The sequence below is a fragment of the Panthera tigris genome, chromosome X (genome assembly GCF_018350195.1).
Source record: "Panthera tigris isolate Pti1 chromosome X, P.tigris_Pti1_mat1.1, whole genome shotgun sequence".
Classification (NCBI taxonomy): domain Eukaryota; kingdom Metazoa; phylum Chordata; class Mammalia; order Carnivora; family Felidae; genus Panthera; species Panthera tigris.
The window spans coordinates 69,863,285-69,890,844 of NC_056677.1; the positions used below are offsets into that span (position 1 = coordinate 69,863,285).

General features: G+C 36.2%; 1 protein-coding gene across 5 annotated transcripts in view; it reads left to right on the top strand.

Moving 5' to 3' along the window:
- Positions 1-27,560, top strand: part of LOC102968110 — a 449,421-nt gene that overhangs the window by 244,732 nt on the left and 177,129 nt on the right. For all 5 annotated transcript variants that reach the window (XM_042974931.1, XM_042974932.1, XM_042974933.1 and 2 more), the window contains one exon: positions 12,161-12,202. In XM_042974931.1, coding sequence (XP_042830865.1) covers positions 12,161-12,202 — 42 coding nt within the window. The remainder of the gene's footprint in view (positions 1-12,160; positions 12,203-27,560) is intronic.

Here is a 27,560-nt window from a genome sequence, read left to right on the forward strand (position 1 = left end):
GGGTGGGAGGGAGGGCAGGGTGGGTGATGGGTATTGAGGAGGGCACCTTTTGGGATGAGCACTGGGTGTTGTATGGAAACCAATTTGACAGTAAATTTCATATATTAAAAAATAAAAAAAAAAAAAGAGCAAGAAAAAAAAAAATAATTACTTTGAATGTAAATGGACTAAATGCTCCAATCAAAAGACATAGTTTGTCAGAATTGATTTTTAAAACAATCCATGTTTTTGCTGCCTACAAGAGACTCATTTTAGACTTAAAGACACCTGCAGTTTGAAAATTGGGGGCGGGGTGGAGATACATTTATCATGCAAATGGATGTCACAAGAAAGTTGAAGTGGAAATACTTATATCAGAAAACTAGACTTTATTTCTCTTGTATTATTTTTATCCTGCTTTGATATCAGGATAGTACTGGCCTCTTGGAATGATTTTGAATGTGTTCCCTATATTCCATTATTTGTATAGTTTTGATAAAGATTGTCATTAATTATTATTTTTAAAATATTTGGTAGAATTCAATAATGAAACCATATGGTCTTGGGCTTTTCTGTGCTGGGAGCTTTTGATTCATAATGCAAACTTCATTTCTGTTATTGATCTAGGATTTCCCATTTCTTGGATTCAAGATTCATGATTCAATCTTGGTAACTTGTGTGTCTTTAGGAGTTACCTGTGTTTTCTTTTTCCTAAGTTATCTGATGTTTTTAGTATGTAATTGTTAATAGTAATCTGTTCTCACACTGTGTATTTCTGTGAGTATCTGTTGAATTGTTTTCTCTTTCATTTCTCATTTTTGTTTTTGAATCTTCTCTTTTTTTCTTAGATAATGTATTATGTTATTATTTATTCTGGTCTCATATTGATTTCTGATTTTTCTTTTTTATTTAAAGTTTGTATTTATATTTTAGTTAACATATATGGGAAAATTGGTCTCAGGTGTAGAATTTAGTGATCCATCATTTACATACAACACCCAGTGCTTATCACAGCATGTGATCTCTTTAACCATCACCCATTAGCCCATCTCCTGACCACCTCCCTCCATCAACCCTCAGGTTGTTCTTTATATTTAAGAGTCTCTCATGGTTTGCTTCCCTCTTTCTCTCCTTTTTCCCCTTCCTCTATGTTCATTTGTTTTATTTCTTAAACCACTTCACATCTGTCAGGATGGCTAAAACTAACAAAACAAGAAACAACAGATGTTGGCCAGGATGCAGAAAAAGTTGAACCCTCTTACACTGTTGGTGGGGATGCAAACTGCTGCAGCCACTCTGAAAAACAGTATGGAGGTTCCTCAAAGAGTTAAAAATAGAACTACCCTATGACCCAGCAATTACACTACTAGGTATTTAAACAAAGCATACAAAAATACTGATTCAAAGGGGCACATGCACCCCAATGTTTATAGCAACATTACCAACAATAGCCAAATTATGGAGAGAGTCCACATGTCCATCGACTGATGAATGGATGAAGATAGGTATATATATATATATATACATATATATATATATATATATATATAATGTATATATGTATATATGTATATATGTATATATATATATTATATATGTATATATATATATATATATATAATGAAGATAGGTATATATATATATATATATATAAAGGAATATTACTCAGCTATCAAAAAGGATGATATCTTGCCATTTGCAACAACATGGATGGAGCTAAAGTGGATTATGCTAAGTGAAATAAGTCAGTCAGATAAAGACAAATACCATATGACTTCATTCATATTTCTCATTTTTCTTTGTTATTTCTTTCCTCTGCTAAATCTCAGCTAGCTTTCTTCTTTTTCTAGTTCCTGGTGGTATAATAAGATAAGTTGTTTAATTGAACTATTTTTCTTAATGTAATCATTTACAGCATAAATTTCACTCTACCATTTGCTTTTGCTGCACTACATAAGTTTTGGAATACTGTGTTTCCTTTCTTCTTTGTTTTGAGACATACTTTGATTTGCTGTTTGATTTGTTATTTGGTTTCTTGCTTGTAAGTTGTTTGTTGTTTAATATATACATATTATATATTTAATATTTACTTGTAGTTTTTCCAGCTTTATTGTTGATATTTAATTTTGTACCATTGTGGTTGAAAAATATACTTGGCAAGGTTATAGCCTTCTTAAAATTGTAATATTTGTTATTTCCTGTTTATGTGATTTAATCAGGGGATTCTTCTGTGTATACTTGAAGAAAATGTGTATTCTGTTTTTATTGGATGGAATGTTTTATATATATATTTTAGGACTGTGTATTAAGAATTATGATTCAAGTAAAAAATGCTCTTGCTGAAAATAATAACTAATGGAGGATATTCATTTATAATAAAGCTTATCAGAGAGGAGGTTGGTGATGGGTGAAATAGGTGAAGGAGATTAATAGTATACTTATGATGAGCACTGAGTTATGATAGATAGAATTGTTTAATCACTATATTGTAAACATGGAACTAATATAACATTGTATGTTAGCTATACTGGAATTAAAATTAAAAATTTAATAAAAAATAAAATATATTTAGAAAAAAATTCACACTAATAAACTGTTAAACACATTATTTTTAATGTTGTAATAGACCCATTACTTGTTAAAATAAAGATTATGTTTTTAAAAAGTAAGTATTTCTAAAACAAAAAAATAAGAATTATATTTTGTATATTTTTCAAATCCTTTTAATTGTGATTTAATAGAAGATAGTTCGATATTCATATTCTGCATTTAATATGTTGTCATATTACATGGCATAAAACTCTGGAGTTCCCCATTCTATACTAATGAATAAGGAAAGCAAATAAGTCAAATAATCTCATTATTATGAAAATAATTTTGACCTAATGTACCCCTGAAAGATCTTGAAGACACACAGTTTCCCAAACCACACCTGACAAGCTTACACTACAATAAGGATGGAAATAATATTAAAGGAAACATTATTTGTTTCTGTAACTAATATAAGTAATGTAACATTGTGTGTAAATTATCCTCAAATTTAGAAAAAGAATAAGTCAAAACATTATACATGAGAAAAATGGAATAGTGCAATAATTAATCCAAAAAATCCTCCAAGAAATTGGAATAAAGAAACAAATAACAGATAAAATACAGACCAAACAAATGCTATAAAACTGATTGATATAAACACAATTATATCAGCAATTACCTTAAATGTAAATAGTTTAGCACACCATTTAAAAGACAAATATTTTAAGAATGTATTAAAAGTAGACCTAAATTATGTTATAAGAGGTACAGTTTACATATGTGGATACAGAAGATAGAAATTGAAAAGATGGAAAATATATAACATGTAGAACTGATACTAAGTGGTGTTCAACCAAAGAGGTGAAAGTGCTGTATTACTGAAAAATAGAAAATGCTGATGAAATAAATTGAACATGACACAAAGAAATGGGAAGATATTCTGTGCTCATGGATTGGAAGAAAAAATATTGTTAAAATGTCTATATTACCCAAAGTAATCTACACATTTAATGCAATCCCTATCACAATACCACCAGCATTTTTCACAGAGCAAGAACCAACAATCCTAAAACTTGTATGGAACCATAAAGATCCTGAAGACCCACAAGAATCTTGAATATGAAAAGCAAATCCGGAGGCATCACAATTCCAGACTTCAAATTATATTACAAATCCATAGTGATCAAAACCGTATGGTAATGACAGAAACATAGGCACATAGATCAATGGAACAGAATAGAAAACCCAGAAATGAACTTATAACTATATGTTCAGTTAATCTTTGACAAGCAGGAGGGAAGAATATCCAATGGGAAAAAGAATGTCTGTTCAACAAAAGGTGTTGGGAAAACTGGACAGCAACATGTAAAAGAATGAAGCTAGACCACTTTCTTACACCATACCCAAAAATAGATTCAAAATGGGTGAAAGACCTAAATGTGAGACATGAAATCATTAATATCCTAAAGAATACAGACAGTAACCTCTTTGATATTTGGCCATAGCAACTTCTTACAAGATATGTGTCCTGAGGCAAGGGAAACAAATGTAAAAATAAACTATTGGGACTTCATCAAAATAAAAAACTTCTACACAGCGAAGGAAATAATCAACAAAACTAAAAGGCAACCTACAAAATGGGAGAAAGTATTTGAAAATGGCATACCTGGTGAAGGAATAATATTCATAATATATAAACTTATAAAACTCAACACCCAAAAAATGAATAATCCAATTAAAAATGGGTAGAAGATATGAATAGACATTTTTCCAAAGAAGACATTCAAATAGCCAACAGACACATGAAAAGATGATAAACATCTTTGATTATCAGGGAAATAATAAATCAAAACTACAAGAAGATATCACCTCACACCTGTCTGGATGGTTAAAATCCACAACAGAAGAAAGAACACATGTTGGTGAGGATGTGGAGAAAGGATAACCCTGTTGAACTATTGATGGGAATGCAAACTCATGTAGCCACTCTAGAAAACAGTACGGAGGTTCCTCAAAAAGTTGAAAATAGAATTTACCCTGTGATCCAGCAATTGCATTACTAGGTATTTACTTAAAGGATACAAAAATACAGATTCAAATGGATACATATACCCTGATGTTTAGAGCAGCATTATCTACAATAGCCAAATAATGGGAAGAGCCCAAATGTCCATTGACTGATGAATGGATAAAGAGGAGTTGGTATAGTGTTCCTGGGAAGGTGGCGGCATAGGAGGACGTGGGCTCACCACTCGTCCTGCTGATCACTTAGATTCCACCTACACTTGCCTAAATAACCCAGAAAACTGCCAGAAGACTAGCAGAACGGAGTCTCCGGAGCCCAGCACAGACAAGAGGCCCACGGAAGAGGGTAGGAAGGGCAGAGAGGCAGTGCACGATACACAGACTGGCAGGAGGGAGCTGGGGCTGAGGGGTGGCCCGCCGGCCAAGCAAAGCCCCGGAGTCTGGCTGGCAAAAGCGGAGGGGCTGGACGGAGGGTGTTCCGACAGCAAACGGGACTTGACATCTAGAAGGTTATAAGCTAACAGCTCGGCTCTGAGAATGGGAGGGCTGGAAGACAATGGGAGGGAGAGTTGTTGAGCCCCAGAGGACAGAGCTCAGCTTGGCGGGGAACAAAGGCGCTTGCCAGCGCCATCTCCCTCACCCATTCCCCAGCCAAAACCCCAAAGGGAACCAGTTACTGCCAGGGAACTTGCTTGCACCCTGTAAACACCCAACACTGTGCTTCTGTGGATCCGTCCCTCCAGCAGGTCTGATTCCCTCCCGGTGCCGCAGGGACCCTCCTGAAGCAGATCTCTGAAGTAAAAGCGAGCTGAGCCTGCCCCTCCTGCCCCTGTGTATCTTGCCAATCCACCCCAGCTAATATGCCAGATCCCCAGCACCACAAGCCTGGCAGTGTGCAGGTAGTCCAGACCGGCCACGCCACCCCACAGTGAATCCCGCCCCTCGGAGAGGGGAAGAGAAGGCACACACCAGACTGACTGTGGCCCCAGCGGTGGGCTGGGGGCAGATATCAGGTCTGACTGCGGCCCCGCCCACCAACGCAAGTTATTCAAGACAGCACAGGGGAAGTGCCCCGCAGTCCCGCACCACTCCAGGGACTATCCAAAATGACCAAACAGAAGAATTCCCCTCAGAAAAACGTCCAGAAAATAACAGCTAACGAACAGATCAAAAACGATTTAAACAATATAACAGAAAGTGAATTTAGAATACTAGTCATAAAATTAATCGCTGGGCTTGAAAACAGTATAAAGGACAACAGAGAATCTCTTGCTGCAGAGATCAAGGGACTAAGGAACAGCCAGGAGGAGCTAAAAAATGCTATCAATGAACTGCAAAATAAAATGGAGACAACTACGGCTCGGATTGAAGAGACAGAGGAGAGAATAGGTAAATTAGAAGATAAAATTACGGAAACAGAAGAAGCTGAGAAAAAGAGAGATAAAAAAATCCAGGAGTATGAGGGGAAAATTAGAGAACTAAGTGATGCACTAAAGAGAAATAATCTACCCATAATTGGTATTCCAGAGGAGGAAGAGAGAAGGAAAGGTGCTGAAGGGGTACTTGAAGAAATAATAGCTGAGAACTTCCCTGATCTGGGGAAGGAAAAAGGCATTGAAATCCAAAAGGCACAGAGAACTCCCTTCAGACGTAACTTGAATCGATCTTCTGCACGACATATCATAGTGAAACTGGCAAAATACAAGGATAAAGAGAAAATTCTGAAAGCAGCTAGAGATAAACGTGCTCTCACATATAAAGGGAGACCTATAAGACTCGTGACCGATCTCTCTACTGCAACTTGGCAGGCCAGAAAGGAATGGCAGGAGATCTTCAGTGTGATGAACAAAAATATATGCAGCCGAGAATCCTTTATCCAGCAAGTCTGTCATTTACAATAGAAGGAGAGATAAAGGTCTTCCCAAGCAAACAAAAACTGAAGGAATTCGTCACCACGAAACCAGCCCTACAAGAGATCCTACGGGGGATCCTGTGAGACAAAGTACCAGAGACATCTCTACAAGCATGAAACCTATGGCCATCACAATGACTCTAAACCCATATCTTTCTATAATAACACTGAATGTAAATGCACTAAATACGCCAACCAAAAGACATAGTGTATCAGAATGGATAAAGAAGCAAGACCCATCTATTTGCTGTCTACAAGAGACTCATTTTAGACCTGAGGACACCTTCAGATTGAGAGTGAGGGGATGGAGAACTATTTATCATGCCACTAGAAGTCAAAGGAAAGCTGGAGTAGCCATACTTATATCAGAAAAACTAGACTTTAAATTAAAGGCTGTAACAAGAGATGAAGAATGGCATTATATAATAATCACAGGGTCTATCCATCAGGAAGAGCTAACAATTATAAATGTCTGTGTGCCAAATACGGGAGCCCCCAAATATATAAAACAATTACAAACATAAGCAACCGTATTGATAAGAATGTAGTAATTGCAGGGGACTTTAACACTCCACTTACAGAAATGGATAGCTCACCTAGACACACGGTCAATAAAGAAACAAGGGCCATGAATGATACATTGGATCAGATGGACTTGACAGATATATTTAGAATGCTGCATCCCAAAGCAACAGAATATACTTTCTTCGCGAGTGCACATGGAACATTCTCCAAGATAGATCACATACTGGGTCACAAAACAGCCCTTCATAAGTATACAAGAATTGAAATCATACCATGCATACTTTCAGAACACAATGCTATGAAGCTTGAAATCAACCACAGGAAAAAGTCTGGACAACCTCCAAAAGCATGGAGGTTAAAGAACACCCTACTAAAGAATGAGTGGGTCAACCAGGCAATTAGAGAAGAAATTAAAAAATACATGGAAACAAATGAAAATAAGAAGACAACAATCCAAACGCTTTGGGATGCAGCGAAGGCAGTCCTGAGAGGAAAATACATTGCAATGCAGGCCTATCTCAAGAAACAAGAAAAATCCCAAATACAAAACCCAACAGCACACCTAAAGGAAATAGAAGCAGAACAGCAAAGAGACCCCAAACCCAGCAGAAGAAGAAAAATAGTAAATATCAGAGCAGAAATAAACAATATAGAATCTAAAAAAACTGTAGAGCAGATCAACGAAACCAAGAGCTGTTTTTTTTTTTGAAAAAATAAACAAAATTGATAAACCTCTAGCCAGGCTTCTCAAAAAGAAAAGGGAGATGACCCAAATAGATAAAATCATGAATAAAAATGGAATTATTACAACCACTCCCTCAGAGATACAAGCAATTATCAGGGAATACTAGGAAAAATTATATGCCAACAAACTGGACAATCCGGAAGAAAAGGGCAAATTCCTAAACACCCACACACTTCCAAAACTCAGTCAGGAGGAAATAGAAAGCTTGAACAGACCCATAACCAGTGAGGAAATTGAATCAGGCATCAAAAATCTCCTAACAAATAAGAGTCCAGGACCAGATGGCTTCCCAGGGGAGTTCTACCAGACGTTTAAAGCAGAGATAATACCTATCCTTCTCAAGCTATTCCAAGAAATAGAAAGGGAAGGAAAACTTCCAGACTCATTCTATGAAGCCAGTATTACTTTGATTCCTAAACCAGACAGAGACCCAGTAAAAAAAGAGGACTACAGGCCAATATCCCTGATGAATATGAATGCAAAAATTCTCAATAAGATACTAGCAAATCGAATTCAACAGCATATAAAAGGAATTATTCACCATGATCAAGTGGGATTTATTCCTGGGATGAGGGCTGGCTCAACATTTGCAAATCAATCAATGTGATACATCGCATTAATAAAAGAAAAGATAAGAATCATATGATCCTGTCAATTGATGCAGAAAAGGCCTTTGACAAAATTCAGCACCCTTTCTTAATAAAAACCCTTGAGAAAGTCGGGAGAGAAGGTACATACTTAAAGATCATAAAAGCCATTTATGAAAAGCCCACAGCTAACATCATCCTAAATGGGGAAAACTGAGAGCTTTTTCCCTGAGATCAGGAACACCACAGGGATGTCCACTTTCACCGCTGTTGTTTCATATAGTGTTGGAAGTTCTAGCATCAGCAATCAGACAACAAAAGGAAATCAAAGGCATCAAAATTGGCAAATATGAAGTTAAGCTTTCACTTTTTGCAGAGGACATGATATTATACATGGAAAATCCAATAGACTCCACCAGAAGTCTGTTAGAACTGATACATGAATTTAGCAAAGTTGCAGGATACAAAATCAATGTACAGAAATCAGTTGCATTCTTATACACTAATAATGAAGCAACAGAAAGACAAATAAAGAAACTGATCCCATTCACAATTGCACCAAGAAGCATAAAATACCTAGGGATAAATCTAACCAAAGATGTAAAAGATCTGTATGATGAAAACTATAGAAAGCTTATGAAGGAAATTGAAGATATAAAGAAATGGAAAAACATTCCGTGCTCATGGATTGGAAGAATAAATATTATTAAAATGTCAATACTACCCAAAGCTATCTACACATTCAATGCAATCCCAATCAAAATTGCACCAGCATTCTTCTCGATAGTAGAACAAGCAATCCTAAAATTCATATGGAACCACAAAAGGCCCCGAATAACCAAAGCAATTTTGAAGAAGACCAAAGCGGGAGGCTTCACAATCCCAGACTTTAACCTCTACTACAAAGCTGTAATCATCAAGACAGCATGATATTGGCACAAAAACAGACACATAGACCAATGGAATAGAATAGAAATCCCAGAACTAGACCCACAAACGTATGGCCAACTAATCTTTGACAAAGCAGGAAAGAATATCCAATGGAAAAAAGACAGTCTCTTTCACAAATGGTGCTGGGAGAACTGGACAGCAACATGCAGAAGGTTGAAACTAGACCACTTTCTCACACCATTCACAAAAATAAACTCAAAATGGATAAAGGACCTGAATGTGAGACAGGAGACCATCAAAACCCTAGAGGAGAAAGCAGGAAAAGACCTCTCTGACCTTAGCTGTAGCAATTTCTTGCTTGACACATCCCCAAAGGCAAGGGAATCAAAAGCAAAAATGAACTACTGGGACCTTATGAAGATAAAAAGCTTCTGCACAGCAAAGGAAACAACCAACAAAACTAAAAGGCAACCAATGGAATGGGAAAAGATATTTGCAAATGACAAATTGGACAAAGGGCTAGTATCCAAAATCTATAAAGAACTCACCGAACTCCACACCCAAAAAACAAATAACCCAGTGAAGAAATGGGCAGAAGACATCCGGATGGCCAACAGGCACATGAAAAGATGCTCAACGTTGCTCCTCATTAGGGAAATAGAAATCAAACCACACTCAGATATCACCTCACGCCAGTCAGAGTGGCCAAAATGAACAAATCAGGAGACTATAGATGCTGGCGAGGATGTAGAGAAACGGGAACCCTCTTGCACTGTTGGTGGGAATGCAAATTGGTGCAGCCACTCTGGATAACAGTGTGGAGATTCTTCAAAAAATTATAAATAGACCTACCTTATGACCCAGCAATAGCACTGCTAGGAATTTACTCAAGAGATACAGGAGTACTGATGCATAGGGGCGCTTGTACCCCAATGTTTATAGCAGCACTCTCAACAATAGTCAAATTATGGAAAGAGCCGAAATGTCCTTCAACTGATGAATGGATAAAGAAATTGTGGTTTATATACACAATGGAGTACTACGTGGCAATGAGAAAGAATGAAATATGGCCCTTTGTAGCAACATGGATGGAACTGGAGAGTGTTATGCTAAGTGAGATAAGTCTTACAGAGAAAGACTGATACCATATGTTTTCACTCATATGTGGGTCTTGAGAAACTTAACAGAAACCCATGGGGGAGGGGAAGAAAAAAAAAAGGTTAGAGTGGAATGGACTGGAGAGTGTGATGCTAAGTGAAATAAGCCATACAGAGAAAGACAGATAACATATGGTTTCACTCTTATGTGGATCCTGAGAAACTTAACAGAAACCTATGGAGGAGGGGAAGGAAAAAAAAAAGAGGTTAGAGTGGGAGAGAGCCAAAGCATAAGAGACTGTTAAAAACTGAGAACAAACTGAGGGTTGATAGGGGATGGGAGGGAGAGGAGGGTGGGTGATGGGTATTGAGGAGGGCACCTTTTGGGATGAGCACTGGGTGTTGTATGTAAACCAATTTGACAATAAACTTCATATATTGGAAAAAAAAGAGGAATTGGTATAGATATACAATGGAATAGGAGTTGGTATAGATATAGAATGGAATATTACCCAGCCACAAAAAAAATGAAATATTATCATTTGCAACAATGTTTATGGAGCTATAGAGCATTACGTTAAGCAAAATAAGTCAGTCGGGGAAAGACAAGTACTATAGGATTTCACTCATATGTGGAATTTCAGAAACAAAACAAATGAGCATAGGGAAAAAAGGAGAGAGAGAGAGAAGCCAAGAAGTGGACCCTTAACTTTACAGAAAAAAACTGATTGTTACCAGATAGGAGGTGGGTATGAGGATGAGTTAAATAGGTTATTGGGATTAAGGTGTGCCCTTCTGATGAGCACAGGGTGTTGTATGTGAGTGTTGAATCACTAAATTGTAGAACTGAAACTAATATTGCACTGTGTGTTAACTAACTGGAATTGAAATAAAAACTTAAAAAAATCAAGAGGTGTTCATCCTACATGACTCTTACAGATAATATAAAGACTGAAAAAAAAGCCAGAGACAAAGGAATTGTGCTATATGTTTTCATTTGTATGAGCTTTGAAGTAGACAAAAATGATTGATTATGCAATAGAATAGAATATTGCTTACCACTCAGAGTATAGACTGGAAAGGAGCATAAGAGAACCTTATGAAATGCTGGATAGTTTCTATATTCATAATTTTGTTGTGATTATGCAGGTATGTACATATGTAAAGATATCATATATGTGTGTGTGTGTGTGTGTGTGTGTGTGTGTTGTGTGTGTATGGCACTTGTATGTTATCTGTTTAATATAAATAAACAAGTTTCTTAAAAAGAAACTCTGGCAGGAAAATGATAAAACATATCATTCATTTTATAAGATTTGAGAGTTAAGACTAATTTTGCCAGTTTAATATATGGAACTGAAATATTGGACCATGATAATATAAAAGGTGGAAGAGAGGAGATTAAAGTATAAAGGTTTTAAAGTCATTTTAGTGATCAGAGGAGGATATAGGTATTGATTAGATTATTTTCTATGCATTTTAAAACTTAGGTTCAGGTACATGCATAGAATGTGTTATGTCATGACCAATAGAGTAGAAAATTAAGAAAAATATTAATAACATGCAGATAAGATGGATGAAAGGAGGACACAAAAATGGGGTACATAGAAGACAAAATAAGATGGTAGAATAAATCCAAATTATCATAATTACAATAAATATAAATTGAAAAAAGCCATCTGTTAAAAGAAGCTTTCAGATTGGTGCTATTTCCTCAGATTCTGAAAGATGTCTTTCTATAACCTGGAAATAGATTATTTGAAACACATTAAGTGTTATCATTCAATACTTTACTCTGTAACTGTAAAAGAATAACAGATTTATATGAAATATTCAACACTAATTTCTTTATTACTTTTCCTTGTAGTCTTACCTCAGCCTTGAAATGGAATCAGATATGATAGATGTGGTAAGTGGCCTTCTAAGTTTTTTTATACAATAAAATATTTCACATATACATACTTTTTGATACCTGAGTGCTAAATAATTATATTTTCTTTAGTACTCTGTGTAAAATATAGAGACATACATATATAGTGAATGTTTAAGTATATTTTATTTTCCCTTTGTGTCACACACAACAAAATAGATGAAATAAGGAAAATTAAGTATTTTAAATTAAAATTAATGATAGTATTCTAAAATTTGAGACAAAAATAAGCTAGGAATTAGTTGAAAAATGTGTAATTTTATTTATTTATTTATTTATTTATTTATTTATTTTTAATATGAAATTTATTGTCAAATTGGTTTCCATACAGCACCCAGTGCTCATCCCAACAGGTGCCCTTCTCCATGCCCATCATCCACTTTGCCCTCTCTCCTGCGCCCCATCAACCCTCATTCTATTCTCAGTTTTTAAGGGTCCCATATGTTTTGGCTCCCTCCCTCTGTAATTTTTTTCCGTCCCCTCCCCTATAGTCTTTTGTTAAGTTTCTCAGGATCCACATAAGAGTGAAAGCATATGGTATCTGTCTTTCTCTCTATGAACTATTTCACTTACCATAACACTCTCCAGTTCCATCCACATTGCTACAAAAGGCCATGTTTCATTGTTTCTCATTACCAAGTAGTATTCCATTGTGTACATAAACCACAATTTCTTTATCCATTATTCAGTTGAAGGACATTTAGGCTCTTTCCATAATTTGGCTATCGTTGAAAGTGCTGCTATAAACACTGGGGTACAAGTGCCCCTATGCAATCAGCACAGCAGTATCCTTTGGGTAAATTCCTAGCAGTGCTATTGCTGGGTCATAGGGTAGATCTATTTTTAATTTTTTGAGGAACCTCCACAATGTTTTCCAGAGCAGCTGCACCAGTTTACATTCCCACCAACAGTGCAAGAGGGTTCCCGTTTCTCCACAACCTCGCCAGCATCTATACTCTCCTGATTTGTTCATTTTAGCCACTCTGACTGGCGTGAGGTGATATCTGAGTGTGGTTTTGATTTGTATTTCCCTGATGAGGAGTGATGTTGAGCATCTTTTCATGTGCCTGTTGGCCATCCGGATGTCTTCTTTAGAGAAGTGTCTCTTCATGTTTTCTGCCCATTTCTTCACTGGGTTATTTGTTTTTTGGGTGTGGAGTTTGGTGAGTTCTTTATAGATTTTGGATACTAGCCTTTTGTCTGATATGACATGTGCAAATATCTTTTCCCATTCAATCCATTGCCTTTTAGTTTTGTTGATTGTTCCCTTTGCAGTGCAGAAGGTTTTTATCTTCATAAGGTCCCAGTAGTTCTTTTTTGCTTTTGATTCCCTTGCGTTTGGATATGTGTCAATAAAGAAAATACTGCGGCAAGGTTAGAGAGGTTTTTTCGTGCTTTCTCCTCTAGGGTTTTCATGTTTTCCCGTCTCATATTCAATACTTTATCCATTTTAGGTTTATTTTTGTGAATGGTGTGAGAAAATATACTAGTTTCATTTTTCTGCATATTGCTGTCCAGTTCTCCCAGCACCATTTGTGAAAGAGACTGTCTTTTTTCCAGTGGATATTCTTTCCTGCTTTGTCAAAGATTAGTTGGCCATACTTTTGTGGGTCCAATTGTGGAGTCTCTATTCTATTCCATTGGTCTATGTGTCTGTTTATGTGCCAATACCATGCTGTCATGATGATTACAGCTTTGTAGTAGAGGCTAAAGTCTGGAATTGTGACGCCTGCTGCTTTGGTCTTCTTCAATATTACTTTGGCTACTTGGGGTCTTTTGTGGTTCCACACAAATTTTAGGATTGCTTGTTCTAGCTTCGAGGAGAAGGCTAGTTGATTTTTGATTGGGATTGTATTGAATGTGTAGATAGCTTTGGGTAGTATTGACATTTTAACAATATTTATTCTTCTAATCCATGAGCATGGAATGTTTTTCCATTTTTTAATATCTTTTTCAATTTCCTTCATAAGCTTTCTATAGTTTTCAGCATACAGATCTTTGACATCTTTGGTTAGGTTTATTCCTGGGTATTTTATGCTTCTTGGTGCAATTGTGAATGGGATCAGTTTCTTTATTTGTCTTTCTGTTGCTTCATTATTAGTGTATAAGAATGCAACTGATATCTGTACATTGATTTTGTGTCCTGCGACTCTCGCTGAGTTCATGTATCAGTTCTAGCAGACTTTTTGTGGAGTCTGTCGGGTTTTCCATGTATAATATCATGTCATCTGCAAAAAGTGAAAGCTTGAATTCATCATTGCCAATTTTGATGCCTTTGATTTCCTTTTGTTGTCTGATTGCTGATCCTAGAACTTCCACCACTATGTTAAACAACAGTGGTGAGAATGGGCATCCCTGTCATGTTCCTGATTTCAGGGGGAAAGCTCTCAGTTTTCCCCATTGAGGATGATATTAGCTGTGGGCTTTTCATGAATGGCTTTTTTGATGTTTACGTATGTTCCTTCTATCTCGATTTTCTCAAGGGTTTTTATGAAGAAAGGATGCAGAATGCATTCTGCATCGATTGACAGGATCATATGGTTCTTATCTTTCATTTTCTTAATGTGATGTATGACATTGATTGATTTGTGAATTTTGAACCATTCCTGCAGCCCAGGAATGAATCCCACTTGATCATAGTTTAATAATTCTTTTTGAGTGCTGTTGAATTCGATATGCTAGTATCTTGTTGAGAATTTTTGCATCCATATTCATCAGGTATATTGGCCTGTAGTCCTCTTTTTTGGTGGGTCTTTATCTGGTTTGGGAGTCAAAGTAATGCTGGATTCATAGAAGTCTGGAAGTTTTCCTTCCCTTTCTATTTTTTGGAACAGTTTGTGAAGGATAGTTATTGTCTCTGCATTAAATGTGTGGTAGCATTACACAGGGAAGCCATCTGGTCCTGGACTCTTATTCGTTGGGAGATTTTTGATAACTGATTCAATTTCTTCACAGGTTATGGGTCTGTTCAACTTTTCCATTTCTTCCTGTTTGAGTTTTGGAAGTGGGTGGGTGCTTAGGAATGTGTCCATTGCTTCCAGGTTGTCTAGTTTGTTGGCATATAATTTTTCATAGTATTCCTTAATAATTGCTTGCATTTCTGAGTGATTCGTTGTCATAATTCCATTTTCATTGGTGATTTTATCTATTTGGGTCATATCCCTTTTCTTTTTGAGAAGCCTGGCTAGAGGTTTATCAATTTTGTATACTTTTTCAAAAAAACAACTGTTGGTTTTGTTGATCTGCTCTACAAGTTTTTTAGATTCTATATTGTTTATTTCTGCTCTGATCTTTATTATTTCTCCTCTTCTGGGTTTGGGGTGTCTTTGCTGTTCTGCTTCTCTTCCCTTTAGGTGTGCTGTTAGATTTTGTATCTGGGATTTTTCTTGTTTCTTGAGATAGGCCTGCATTGCAATGTATTTTCCTCTCAGGACTGCCTTCACAGCATCCCAAAGCGTTTGGATTGTTGTATTTTCATTTTCATATGTTTCCATGTATTTCTTAATTTCTTCTCTAATTGCCTGGTTGATCCATTCATTCTTTATTAGGGTGTTCTATAACCTCCATGCTTTTGGAGGTTTTCCAGACTTTTTCCTGTGGTTGATTTCAAGCTTCATAGCATTGTGGTCTGAAAGTATGCATGGTATGATTTCAATTCTTGTATACTTATGAAGGGCTGTTTTGTGACCCAGTATGTGATCTATCTTGGAGAATGTTCCATGTGCACTCGAGAAGAAAGTATATTCTGTTGCTTTGGGAGGCAGAGTTCTAAATATGTCTGTCAAGTCCATCTGATCCAATGTATCATTCAGGTCCCTTGTTTCTTTATTGACCGTGTGTCTAGATGATCTATCCATTGTTGTAAGTGGTATATTAAAGTCCCCTGCAATTATCACATTCTTATCAATAAGGTTGCTTATGGTTGTGATTAATTGTTTTATATATTTGGGGGCTCCCGTATTCAGCACATAGACATTTATAATTGTTAGCTCCTCCTGATGGATAGACCCTGTAATTATTATATAATGCTCTTCTTCATCTCTTGTTACAACCTTTAATTGAAAGTCCAGTTTGTCTGATATAAGTATGGCTACTCCAGCTTTCTTTTGACTTCCAGTAGCATGATAGATAGTTCTCCATCCCCTCACTCTCAATCTGAAGGTGTCCTCAGGTCTAAAATGAGTCTCTTGTAGACAGCAAATAGATGGGTCTTGTTTTTTTCATCCATTATGATTCCATGTGTCTTTTTTTTGGAGCATTTAGTCCTTTTACTTTCAGTGTTATTATTGAAAAATATGGGTTTAGAGTCATTGTGATCTGTAGGTTTCATGCTTGTAGTTATGTCTCTGGTACTTTTGGTCCTTGCAACATTTCACTCTCAGAGTGTCCCTTAGGATCTCTTGTAGGGCTGGTTTAGTGGTGATGAATTGCTTCATTTTTTGTTTGTTTGGGAAAATCTTTATCTCTTTCTATTCTGAATTACAGACTTGCTGGAGAAAGCATTCTTGGCCCCATATTTCTTCTGTTTAACACATTGAAGATTTCTGCCATTCCTTTCTGGCCTGCCAAGTGTCAGTAGATAAGTCTGCCACTAGTCTTATCGGTCTCCCTTTATATGCTAGAGCATGTTTATCCCTTGCTGCTTTCAGAATTTTCTCTTTATCCTTCTACTTTGCCAGTTTCACTATGATATGTCCTGCAGAAGATCAATTCAAGTTAAGTCTGAAGGGAGTTCTCTGTGCCTCTTGGATTTCAATGCCTTTTTCCTTTCCCAGATCAGGAAGTTCACAGCTATGATTTGTTCAAGTACACCTCAGCCCCTGTCTCTCTATCTTCTTCTTCTGGAATTCCTATGATTTTGATATTGTTCCATTTGATTTCATCACTTAGTTCTCTAATTATCCCCTCATGATCTTGGATTTTTTTTTTGTCTCTCTTTATCTCAGCTTCCTCTTTTTCCATAATTTTATCTCTAATTCAACCTATTCTCTCCTCTGTCTCTTCAATCATTGCTATGGCCGTCTCCATTGTATTTTGCACCTAATTTATAGCATTTTTTAGCTCCTCATGACTATTTCCTAGTCCCTTGATCTCTGTAGCAATAGATTCTCTGCTGTCCTCTATGCTTTTTTCAAGCCCATCGATTAATTTTGTGACTATCATTCTAAATTCTGTTTCCGATATATTACTTATATCAGTTTTGATCAATTCGTTAGTAGTCACTACTTCCTGGAGTTTGTTTTGAGGAGAATTCTTCCTTTTTGCCATTTTGGTTCATCCCTGCGGTAGCTCCAACCTGCAGGGCACTTCCTCTGTGCTGTCTGGAGTAACTTGTGTTGGTGGACAGGGCCACAGTCTGACCTGATGTCTTCCCCCAGCCCACTGCTGGGGCCACATTCAGACTGGTGTGTACCTTATCTTCCCCTCTCCCAGGGGCAGGCCTCACTGTGGTGAGTGGTGTGGCCCCTGTCTGGGCTACTTGGACACTGCCAGGCTTGTGGTGCTGCTTCGATGTGATCTGACCAAGGGCATATTAGAAGGGTGGATCCACAAGTTGCATAGGGGCAGGATGGGCCGGATGGGTAGGCTTAGCCCACTTTGCCATTGGTGGTCCCCTGCGGGAGGGGCCTTGCAGCACATGGGGGGAGGCAGGCCCATCGGAGGGATGGATCCACAGAAAGACAACTTTGGGCGTTTGTGTGGTGCAAGCATGTTTGGTGAAAGCAACTGGTTCCCTTTCAAATTTCAGCTGGGGAATGGGAGAGGGAAATGGCGCTTTCCAGTGCCTTTGTTTCCCTGCTGAGCTGAGCTCTGTCTTCCCGGGCTCAACAACTCTCCCTCCCGGTGTTTTCTTGCCCTCCCCACTCTCCGATAGCAGAGCTGTTGACTTTTAACATCCCAGATGTTAAGTCCCGCTGGCTGTTAGAACTCACACAGTCTGGCCCCTCTGCTTTTGCAAGCCAGACTTTGGGGGCTCTGCCTTGCTGGGCTAGCAGCCCCTCCACTGCCCCAGCTCCCTCCCACCAGTCTGTGTAGCATTGACCGACTCTTTGCCCTTCCTACCCTCTTCCGTGAATGTCTTGTCTACTCTTGGCTCTGGAGAGTCTGTTCTGCTAGTCTGGCGGTTTTCTGGGTTATTTAGGTAGATATGGGTGGAATCTAAGTGATCATCAGTATGAGGTGAGCCCAGAATCCTCCTACACTGCCATCTTCCCCGGTTTTTCCCAACTCAGATTAGATTTGACAATTCTGCAAATTCATGTAAGTGGAATTGTATATTATACGCTTTTTTATAAGATTTGTTTTTCACTCAGCATAAAGGTTCAACGTTAATTTTTGGTTTCAGCTGATTTTCCCTGTTGTATTGATATGTAGAATTCCATTGTATGAATATACCACACTTTAGCTTTTCTTCTTTTGATGGATGTTACTATTGTCTTCAGTTTAAGGAGACTATGAATAAAGGTGTTCTGAACATTTTATAGCAGGATTTTTGTAAGAAAATTCTTGTAAGAGCAGCTTGTAATTGGAATGCAGGTACAGAGATTTCCCATACACTCCCTAACCCCACACATGCATAGCCTCCCATGTTATTAACATCCCCCACTAGAGTGATACATTTGTTACAATTGATGAACCTGCATTGATACATCACAATCACACAAAGTCCATAGTTTACCTTATGGTTCACACTTGGTGTTGTGCATTCTGTGAGTTTTGACAAAGGTACAATGGTGCGTAGCCATCATTATAACATCATAGACTATTTCCCTGCCCTAAAAATCCTATATGCTTTGTAAAGATTTGTTTACAGTCTTTTTGTGGTCATATGTTTTCATTTCTCTTTGGAAATAACTAGGAGTAAGATTGCTGGTGAAGATGCATAATTAATTTTATTTATTTATTTATTTATTTATTTATTTATTTATTTTACATTTTTAATATATTTTTGAGAGAGAGAGAGAGAGAGAGAGGGAGAGAGAGAAAGAGAGAGAGAGAGATCGAACACAAGTAGGGGAGAGGCAGAGAGAGAAGAAGACACAGAATCCAAAGCAGGCTCCAGGCTCTGAGCTGTCAGCACAGAGCCCGATGTGGGGCTCGAACTCACAAACCACGAGATCATGACCTGAGCTGAAGTCAGATGGTTAACCAACTGAGCCACCCAGGCACCCCTGCATGTTTAATTTTATAAGAATATTCCAGAACTTTTCCCAAACAGCATATTTTATATTTCAATAATAAATGTACAAAATTTCCAGTTGTTCCACATCATTGCCAAAATTTGGAATTATCAGGCTTTTCAATTTTAGTCATTCTGGTGAGTATTTAGTTGTGTCTCATTGCAGTTTTAATTTGCATTTTGTGTTAACTGATTATGTTTGGCACTTTTATATGTGCTTTTTTTGTCCTTTCATATATCATTTTGTGTGTGTGTGTGTATAGTGTCTGCTCACAACATCTGTTTATTTTTAGAACATGGGTTGTTTGTATTTTTATTATTGAATTATTGAAGTTTGGGGGTTTTAAAATATCTACGTATTTGCTTTGAGAGAGAGAAAATGCAGGGGAGGGGCAGAGAGAGCGGGAGAAAGAATCCCAAGCAGGCTCCACACTGTCAGTGTAGAGCGCATCCTGGGACTCTATCTTATGAACCATGAGATCATTACCTGGGCCAAAATCAAGTATCAGACAGTCAACCAACTGAGCCAGCCAGGCATCCCTGGAGTTTTTAATATAGACTAGGTAATAGTTCTCTGTATGTAGTTAGTTTACGAGTATTTTCTCCCAGTGTAGAGATTGCTTGTACATTTTCTTAATGGAATCATTTGGTGAGTAGTAGTTTTTAACTGTGATGAGGTCTGTGTTTTTTTTCTTTTATCTACTGCTTTCTGTGTCATGTCTAGTAGAACTTTGCCTACCCCAAGTTGGGAAGATACTCTTTTCTGTTTTCACCTAAATGTTTTATAATTTTAGTTTTTACATTTAGATTTATGATCTGTCTCAAAATATTTTCTTGTGTATGGTTTAATATAGGAATTTCATATCATTGTATTTTCCATGTGGGTTTTAAGTTGTTTTAGTACCATTTGTGGAAAGAGTTTCCCTTTTTCATTGGATTGTTTTGTCTCCTTTGTCAAAAATTGGATGACGATGTAAGTGAAGGTCTGTTTCTGACCACTCCATTTTGTCTCATTACCTATTAGTCATTATGCCAGTATCACACTGTCATTCTAGGATTCAAATATTAGATTTTTAGAAAGAACCCTGTTGAAACCATACATGTTAACCCATTTTACAGTGTGCAGTAATGCATTAACACATTGTTTCCTGCTGACATTATTAGCACCATTTTGACAAGACTGTTGCTTATTTTGTTTGTATGTTTTGAATTGTAGTAGAATAGAGAAGAAGTAGAAGGAGGAACCTTTAGTCTAAAGCCAACCCTGCAGTTCTAGTGTAGTGTATAATAGTATCTAGTTTGAAAGAAACAATATTAAAAGAGATTATGAGATATTTCTACCATAATTGGAAAGTCATTTCCCTATTTGCCTCTATAATTTCCCAGGTGCTTTTTTTCTGAGATGCATCAAAAGGCATAGTAGATGAGAAAGGAAATACTTCCTTACTCATCATCCAAAATGACTGCTTCTATTACTTGTAAAGTAAACTATTAATTCGAAAAGAAATTCAATGCATGCATCATGATTTCTGAAAGCTAAAAAATGAGTGTTTATATGACTAGATTTTTCAAGTGGTCTCTGGTATTCTAAAAATTTATCACATTATCTAATCTCTTCCATTTGTATAGCATAACCAAATGTTATGCTTTGATTGTTGTATTTTTATTTTGTATATGTTTATTTATTTATTTATTTATTTAGGGATTCAGGAATAGAATTTAGTGATTTGTTACTTACATATAACACCCAGTGTTCATCATAACAAGTGCCCTCCTTAAGAACCATCACCCATTTAGCCCATCCGCCAACCACCTCCCTCCATTAAACCTCAGTTTGTTCTCTACCCGTGAGTCTCTTATGGGTTGTTCCCCTCTCTTTTGTTTTCCTTCCCATATGTTTTGTTTCTTAAATTCAGTATATGAGTGAAGTCACATGGTATTTTTCTTTCCCTGACTGACTTATTTTGATTAACATAATAGACTCTATCTACCACCATGTCATTGCAAATGGCAAGATTTAATTCTTTTTGATATCTGAGTAGTATTCCATTGTATATACACCACATCTTCTTTATCCATTCATCAGTTGATGCACATTTGGGCTCTTTCCATAGTTTGGTTTCTGTTGATAATTCTGCTATAAACATCAGGGTGCATGTGACCCTTTGAATCAATATTTTTGCATCCTTTGGGTAAATACCTAGTAGTGCAATTACTGGTTGAAGGATAATTCTATTTTTAACTTTTTGAGGAACCTCCATGCTGTTTTCCACAGTGGCTGCACCAGTTTGTATTCCCACCAATAGTGTAAGAAGGTTCCCATTTCTGCATATCCTTGCCAACATCTGTTGATTCTTTTGTTAATTTTAGCCATTCTGTCAGGTATGAGGTTGGTCTCATCTTGGTTTTGATTTGTATTTCCTTTATGATTAGAGATGTTGAGCATTTTTTCATGTGTTTGTTATTCACCTGCATGTCTTCTTTGCAAATATGTGTATTCATGTCTTCTGCCCATTTTTTAACTGTATTATTTATTTTATGTGAGTTGAGTTTGATAAGTTCTTTATAGATTTTCGATACTAACCCTTTATCTGATATTTCATTTGCAAATATGTTCTCCAATTCCATAGGTTGCCTTTTAGTTTTGTGGATTGTTTCCTTCACTATGCAGAATCTTTTTATCTTGATGAAGTCCCAATTGTTCATTTTTGCTTTTCTTCCCCTTGACTCCAGAGACCTGTCTAGTAAGAATTTGCTATGGCTGACGTTAAAGAAGTTGCTACCTGTGTTCTTCTCTAGGATTTTGATGGTTTTCTTTCTCACATTTAGGTTTTTCTTCAATTTTCAATTAATTTTTATGTAGGGTATAAGATAGTTATCCAGTTTCAATCTTCTGCATGTTGCTCTCCAATTTCCCCAACACTCTTTTTTGAAGAAACTGTCTTTTCCCATTGGATATTCCTTCCTACTTTGTCAAATATTAGTTCACCATACAGTTGTGGGTTCATTTCTGGGTTATTTATTCTGTTCCATTGATCTATGTGTCTGCTTTTCTGGCAGTACCATACCACTTTGGTGACTACAGCTTTGCAATATAGCTTAAAGTTCAGAATCAGGATGCCTAACCATTTTTTAAAGTATTTCTTTGGCTATTAAGGGACTTTTGTCATTTACATACAAATTTTAGGATTTTTCTAGCTCTGTGAAAAATGGTGGTGGTATTGTGATAGGGATTGTATTAAAAGTGTAGATTGCTTTGGGTAGTAGAGACATTTTAACAATATTTGTTCTTCCATTCCATGAGGATGGAATGTTTTTCCATTTATTTATGTCATCTTCAGTTTCTTTCACAGTGTTCCATAGTTTTCAGTGTATAGATCTTTTACCTCTTTGGTTAGGTTTATTCCTAGATATATTATGGGTTTTGTTGCAATTGTAAATGAAATAGATTCCTTGTTTTCATTTTCTGATGCTTCATTATTGGTGTGTAGAAATTCAACAGATTTTTGTATGCTGATTTTATATCCTGTGACTCTGCTGAATTGATGTATTAGCTGTAGCAATTTTTTGGTGGAGTCTTTCAGGTTTTCTACCTAGAGTATCATGTTGTCGGCAAATAGTGAAAGATTGACTTCTTTCTTGCATCTTGGAAGCCTTTTCTTTCTTTTTGTTGTCTAGTTGCTGAGGCTAAGACCTCTAGTACTGTTATATAACAGTGGTGAGAGTGGCTATCCTTGTCTTGTTCAGGTCCCTAGAAGAAAAACTTCCAGTTTTTCCCTATTGAGAATGATATGATTTTAGCTGTAAGTCTTTCATACATGGTCATTATAATGTTGAGGTATGTTCCCTCTATCCCTACTTTGTTGTGCATATTGTCAAGAAACAATGCTGTATTTTATCAAATGATTTTTCTGCATCTATTGAGAGGATCATATGGTTCTTATCCTTTCTTTTATCAATGTGGTGTAACACAGTAAACAATTTGCGAATATTGAGCCATGCTTGCATCTCAGGAATGAATCCCAGTTGATCATGGTGAATAGTTATTTCAATGTACTATTGGATTTGATTTGCAAGTATCTTGTTCAGTATTTTTGCATCCATGTTCATCAGGCATATGGACCTGTAATTCTCCTTTTTAGTGGGGTCTTTGGTTGTGGAATTGAGGTATTACTAGCCTCATAGAATGAGTTTGGAAGCTTTCCTTTTTTTTTGAACAATTTGAGGAGAATTGGTATTAACTATTCTTTACATGTCTGGTGTAATTCCCCTGGGAAGCCATCTGGCCCTGGAACTTTCTTTGTTGGGAAATTTTTGATTACTGATTGAATTTCTTTTCTGTTCATGGGTCTGAAGAAATTTTCTATTTCTTCCTGCTTCAGTTTTAGTAGTTTACATGTTTCTAAGAGTGTATCCATTTTGCCCAGATTGTCCAGTATGTTGGCATTTATTTTTTTTATAATATTCTGTTATAATTGTTTGTATTTTAGTGCTGTTGGTTGGCATCTCTTCTCTTCTTCATTAAAAATTATTTGATGTCCATGGGGCGCCTAGGTGGCGCAGTCGGTTGAGCGTCTGACTTCAGCCAGGTCACTATCTTGCGGTCCGTGAGTTCGAGCCCCGCGTCAGGCTCTGGGCTGATGGCTTGGAGCCTGGAGCCTGTTTCTGATTCTGTGTCTCCCTCTCTCTCTGCCCCTCCCCCGTTCATGCTCTGTCTCTCTCTGTCCCAAAATAAATAAATAAAAAAAAAACGTTGAAAAAAAATTAAAAAAAAAATTATTTGATGTCCTTTCTCTTTCCATTTTGATGTCTGGCTAGAGGTTTATCAATTTCATTAATTTTTTCAGAGCCAGCTGTTAGTTACTTTGATCTCTTCTACTGTTTTTTTTTTCTGTTTCTATATCATGATTTCTTTTTCTAACACCTTAATATTTCCATTCTTGTTTAAGCTTAATTGCTGCTCCTTTTCTAGATCCTTTAGGTATAAGGTTAGGTTGTGTATTTGAGACCTTCCTTACTTCTTGTGGTAAGCCTGTATTGGTATCTACTTCTCTCTTATGACCAACTTTCCTGCATCCCAAAGGTTCTGGATCATCACGTTTTCATTTTCACTTGCTTCCATGTATTTTTTTTAAAAGTTATTTAATTGTCTGATTGAAACAGTCATGTTTAGTAAAATGTTATTTAACTTCTATGTATGTATGGTATTTCCAGATTTTTTCTTGTGGTTGACTTCAAGTTTCATAGTGTTGTGGTCTGAAATATGCATGCTATGATCTCAGTCTTTTTATACTTGCTGAGGCCTGATTTTTGGCTCAGCATGTGATCTATTCTGGTACTCAATGTTTGAATATGGAAAACATAAAAAGTGTGCATGCACAAACCTGAACACTAGGACTGAAGTATTAACTTTCATGTGTTAAAAATATGTCATTTCGGGGCGCCTGGGTGGCTCAGTCGGTTAAGTGGCCGACTTTGGCTCAGGTCATGATCTCGGGATCCGTGAGTTTGAGCCCCGCGTCGGGCTCTGTGCTGACAGCTCAGAGCCTGGAGCCTGTTTCAGATTCTGTGTCTCCCTCTCTCTGACCCTCCCCTGTTCATGCTCTGTCTCTCCCTGTCTCAAAAATAAATATTATTTTGGTGAACTTATTTGAGAGTATTAACTGTCTAGTCAAAAAGATCACAAACTTAGTGAATTTTTGAAATATTAGTTTTGATCTACTCACTTTGATTCAGTTCAAAGCCATGTACTAGTAGGCATATAACATTGTCCCACGTCTATCCTCCAAGTTACATATTTATGGATTCAGCTCATTGACATTAGTTTTCTCAAAGGATAGAACTCCCTTACTTTGTTTCAGTCTTCATTGCAAAAACAAAAATGGTAGTAGCGGGTTTCCTGGGTTCCTCAGTCGATTGAGCATCTGACTCTTTATTTTGGCTCAGGTCATAATCTCACAGTTTGTGAGATCAAGCCCAGTGTCAGGCTCTGTGCTGACAATGCAGAACCTGCTTGAGATTCTCTTTCCTTCTTTCTCTGCCCCTCCCCTGCTCATGCTTTCTGTCTCTAGAATAAATCAACATTTTAAAAAATGGTAGTAGGTATTCATGCTTTAATGTAGTATTTATTATTAACTGAAAATTATCTTCAGTGATTCATAAGTGTTGCATTTTCCACTGGAGACTTGGAAAACTTATTTCTCAGTAGGAATTTATCATTCATAGTCTACAGAAAGTACATAAGAGGAGGTAAGAGAAATAATATAGTGTGTTTGTAAACTTTGGGTCAGTTTTTAACAAATTTTCTAATGTATCATCATGGGTATTTTTATATTAAAAGTCCCTATTTATCACTTTCATTGACAGTTTTGAAACTGTATTAAGATCAATAAATATCTTCTCCACTGAATGAATTTGCTACTATGCTAATATTATTAGAGGAGATACATTATTTTTTGCCATTTGGAATGGCTGCAATCACAAATAGCGCTGTAGTAAACACCCCAATACATGTTCCTTTACGGATATGAGTTCAAATAACTTAATATTTGACATCCAGTAGCACAATTGCTGTGTCTAGGATATGAGTATATTTAATTTGACTAACTACTGAAATATTGCACTCCAAAATGGCTGTAATATGTCCACCAGTAGAGCATGAAGATTTTATATATTCCCAACAATACTTGGCATTATTCAGTTGTCTATCTCTGCAAGTATGATTCATATAAAATTTCTTCATTTTATTTTCTCTGGTAACAAATAATTTGATCATTTCTTCATATGGTTGTTAGCTTTCTAGTTTTTGTTTATATAAATTACCTGTTCATATATTTGGGCAATTCTCTTTGATATTGTTATTGTTTTCCTTTGATATTTGGGCAATTTTATTTGATGTTGTTATTGTTTTCCTTTGATTTTGAGGAGGTTCTTTCATATTCTTGGTTATCAACCCTTTATATTTTTGTTTTATATCATACTTATTTCTACCCTATTTAGTATGACTTCCTTCTTCCTTTGGAGTTTATTTTGTTGCTTTTTCAAATTTCTTGAATTGAATTTATAGTTTATTTTTTGAATTTTCATTTTTATTGTTAAATGCATTTGAAGCTATGAATTTCCAGTGAACACTTTAATCACAAAACACAAATTTTATCATGTTGTGCTTTTATTATCACTGAATTCTAACTGTTTATTTGTTTTGTGATTTCTTTTTATACTCCATATGTTATTTAACAATATGATACTTAGTTTCAAAAATATGATTGAAAAACAGTTTGTATGATTCTTTAATCCTTTAGAATTTATTGAGAATTTCTTTGTAATAAATTGGTCTGTTTCTTTTTTTTAAGTTTATTTAGTTTGAGAGAGAGTGTGCATGAGTTTGGGGCAGAAATAGAGGGAGAGAGAGAATCTCAAGCAGAGCCTGACATGGGGCTCAATCTCATGAACCGTGATATCATGACTTAAGGTGAAACCAAACTCAGATGCTTAATTGACTGAGCCACACAGGTGCAGCATAAATTGGTCTATTTATATAATTTTTTGTGAGTGCTCTAATATAATGTGCATTCTCTGTGGGTGAGTTAGAGAAATATTATTCATAATTAATAACTCAGCCTTATGCATGGCATTATTTAAGTCCTTAATGTCTACTGTCTTTGTATATTTGATCTCTCAATTTCCGGAAGAGGATTTTTTCTTAATTTTGTCTGAATTTTTTGATTTAGCTCTTACTATTTGCAGATTTATTGCTTAATACAATTTGCTAAATGTTTATTTTTATTCCAATTTTCCTTTTAAAAGTACATAGCATCTTTCATATACCTTATGATTGTTTGCACTTAATTATTTTTCCAGAAAATATAATTAAGCCATCATTATTTTAGTTAATATGTTTGTTTGTGTATCATTTTCAAACCATTTATTTTTAATATTTCTATTTTCTTTAAAAAATATGACTAGTGGGCAACATATTGGTAGATTTATTTCATATCTTGCATATGAGTCTCTGTCTTAAAATGGTGAATTTAACCCATTTATATTTATTGTATTATTATTAGATTAGAGCTTCATTTTGTAATCATGTTTCATATATTCTTAGTGTTTACTTCCTTTATTATTAATTTCTTCTCTTCATTTTATGAATGTAGATCT